Source organism: Phaethon lepturus, unplaced genomic scaffold (assembly GCF_000687285.1).
Source record: "Phaethon lepturus isolate BGI_N335 unplaced genomic scaffold, ASM68728v1 scaffold37857, whole genome shotgun sequence".
Lineage (NCBI taxonomy): Eukaryota > Metazoa > Chordata > Aves > Phaethontiformes > Phaethontidae > Phaethon > Phaethon lepturus.
In genome coordinates, this window is record NW_010551785.1 from 1 (window position 1) to 2,701 (window position 2,701).

General features: G+C 61.8%; 1 protein-coding gene across 1 annotated transcript; it reads right to left on the reverse strand.

Moving 5' to 3' along the window:
• Window positions 1–10: 10 nt before the first annotated feature.
• On the reverse strand, window positions 11–2,425 carry LOC104623836 (nuclear factor NF-kappa-B p100 subunit-like; the record flags this gene model as incomplete). The annotated part of the gene is made up of 7 exons (XM_010291030.1): window positions 11–66; window positions 171–329; window positions 498–604; window positions 1,231–1,382; window positions 1,631–1,729; window positions 1,832–1,872; window positions 2,347–2,425. Coding segments are annotated over 7 exons (693 nt in total), but the record flags the coding sequence as incomplete, so codon positions are not given.
• Window positions 2,426–2,701: the final 276 nt, after the last annotated feature.

Here is a 2,701-nt window from a genome sequence, read left to right on the forward strand (position 1 = left end):
CTCCCCGCACGGAGCCTGCCGTCTTATCCATCCGCGAGATCTTCAGGTTGGAAGCTCCTGGGGACTCTGCAGAGCGAGAGAAGGTGTTGGGAGCCGCTGTGGCAGATAGCATCTCTCACCTCCTTACCCCGTCCTGCCCTATCCCCTCCCCATCCTGGCCCTACACTCACTGCTGTCATGGATGGGGTCTGAGATGACGGGCTGGAGGGCCAGCGTGAAGTTCCCGCTGCTGTCACGGAGGTAGGCAGTGAAGCGCAACCGCACGATGCTCAGGTCCATCACCTTCTTCAGCTCCTTCGCCTCCAGCTCGATCTCACGCAGCTCCGCTTCTGCCGGGGCAGGGGGAGATACCCTCAGACTAGGCGAGGGGATGGGGCTCCAAGGTTCCCCCGCTTTCCCCCCCAGCCCCATGCTAAGCCCAACCCCCCAGCTGTCACCCCGGGGTACCCACTAAGTGTCACCCCCAGAGTCCCACTGAGCCCCCAGGCTGCCCTCACCCGTCAGCGGATGGCTCCTGTTGCGTATCTTCTGCTGCTTCAGCTTTCCCTTCATGATCTCCATCATATTCTTCTTGGTGACATGGAGCACACCCAGGTTGCTGAACCTACAGGAGAAGAGGGATCCCGCTGGGATGTGGGAGGGCCAGGGCTGGCAGCAGCTGGCCCGGGGGGCACACAGGCTCCCACAGCCTGCAAGGAGCTGAGCAAAGCACAGACTGGTGCCGCCTGGGCAGCGGGGATCAACGTGTGCAGGGCATAAGAGGAGGAACCACAGAGGAGAGGAAAGGAGCCCAGAAAAGAGGTGGCTGGGGAACTCTGGGTTCCCGCAGGTGACAAGTCCAAAGGGGAGGACCAGGAGGGCTGAAGGCCAGAGGATTGGAAACAGGACCTGAGCCAGCAGCCAGGGCTGGATTTAAAAGCAACTGCAGCAGTTGCCAAATAACCCCACAACTCGCACTGGCTACAGAAGTCATCTGCTAAGCTGGGGAGCTGCTACCCTGAGTACAGAAGCCCAAAACAAGCTGCACATGCTGGACCCGGAGCTGGGGCAAAATGCTCAGGGGACAGAGCTGTACCAATGACCTTGTCTACACCTACTCCTGGCCCCATCCAGCAAAGTCAGCTCCTGGACGCACTAACCCCACCTCTTCTCCCCAGCCTGTAAGCTGCAGCCAGCACACCAGCCACCCCACACAGGGAAAAGGCCATCCCAGGTCTCCCTTGCACATACTGAGCCGTCATGTCCTTGGGTCCCACGATCGCAATGCAGTTGCCAGCCTCGTTGCACTGCTTGCCCACCAGGCTGTGGGCGTGCACGCGGGGAGGGTCGCTGTGCGTCACCAGGTCCACCTCGATGCGGGCCATCCCCGTGTAGTTGCAGATCTGCGGGGAGAAAGGAGATGGGAGTCAGGTACAATACCCCAGGAGCCTGCAGGACTCTCTGCAAACCCCTGCTACCCGCCCCCGCGGCCATCACCCCTCCTGCCGCAGCCCTCCCATCCCTCCAGCGCCACAAGACACACAGAGCTTAATATATATTTCCCGTCCTTCCTTCCTTCAAAGCACCGTCCTGGTGCCCGTGCACACCAGCTGAAGATACTGCCCCATCCCCTCCCCAGGGCAGCGCTCACCTTGACGGTGGGATAGGTCTTACGCCCTTTCTCGCTGGATGCTCCCGGCAGCCCGCCGTGCGAAGGGCCCTCGCAGCCATACCTAAACCGGAACCCCCGCTGCAGAGGCAAAGAGAAGGTCAGCCAAGGGTGGCCCAAACCTGACACCATGAGAGCAGGGGGTGGCAGTTACACCTGCCCTTACCTGGGTGACATCCTTACCTGCTTTGGCTGCTCGATGATGACAAGGTAGGGACCTTCCACTGGAGGACAGAGAGGAGAGGCACTGGTGAGAAACACAGGATAACCAAAGTGCGTGCTCCCAGTAAGCATGCCGGAGTTTCTGGGACGGTGCTGAAGGTGAGGTGACCCCTGTTTGTCCCATGGGGGTACTCTAGGCCACTGGCCCCTGTGCTGTCAGAGCCCGGCTGGGAGCAGTGGTCAGAGCAGCAGGGAGAGGAGAGAAGGGCCAGAGGATGCTCTGGCGCTTGGAGAGTGGGGAGCTCCTGGGGACCATCACTGCCCAACCTCAAGACCCCGGCAGACTGAGCAGCAGGGCCAAACCAAACAGTCCCTGTCCCGGTGGCATGGGGCAGGGATTCCCAGTCAGCCCACAGTGGGGCCAGCGGGGACACAGCTCGTGGTGCTGCTGGGAACTACGAGGCATGAGTCAGCCTGCTGGGAAACCCCGCTGCAGCTGGGGACCCCCAGGAGGGCACAGCCAGAGGGGCCCTTACCTGTCTCCATCAGGGGCTCCTTCTGCTCCATCATGTGGGAGCCGAAATTGAAGTCGTCGTAGTCAATCCCATCCAAGCACTAGGTAATGGGAGGGAAGATGAGTGTGATGAGTGTGTTGGGGCTGGAGTCCCCAGCTGCCCTGGGGGGTGGGCACAGACCCCCAACTCCCACCCTGGGCAGGAGCTAGTCTGGCACAGACCCCCACTGCCCACCTTGGGTGGGGCAGGCACAGATGCCCCGTCCCTCCCGGGGAAGAGGGGCGGGCAGGTGCGCACCCCTCATTGCCCACCCCTGGGGGCACCAGTAGACCCCGTTTACGCACCCTGGGAGCATACACAGATACACAGACCCCCC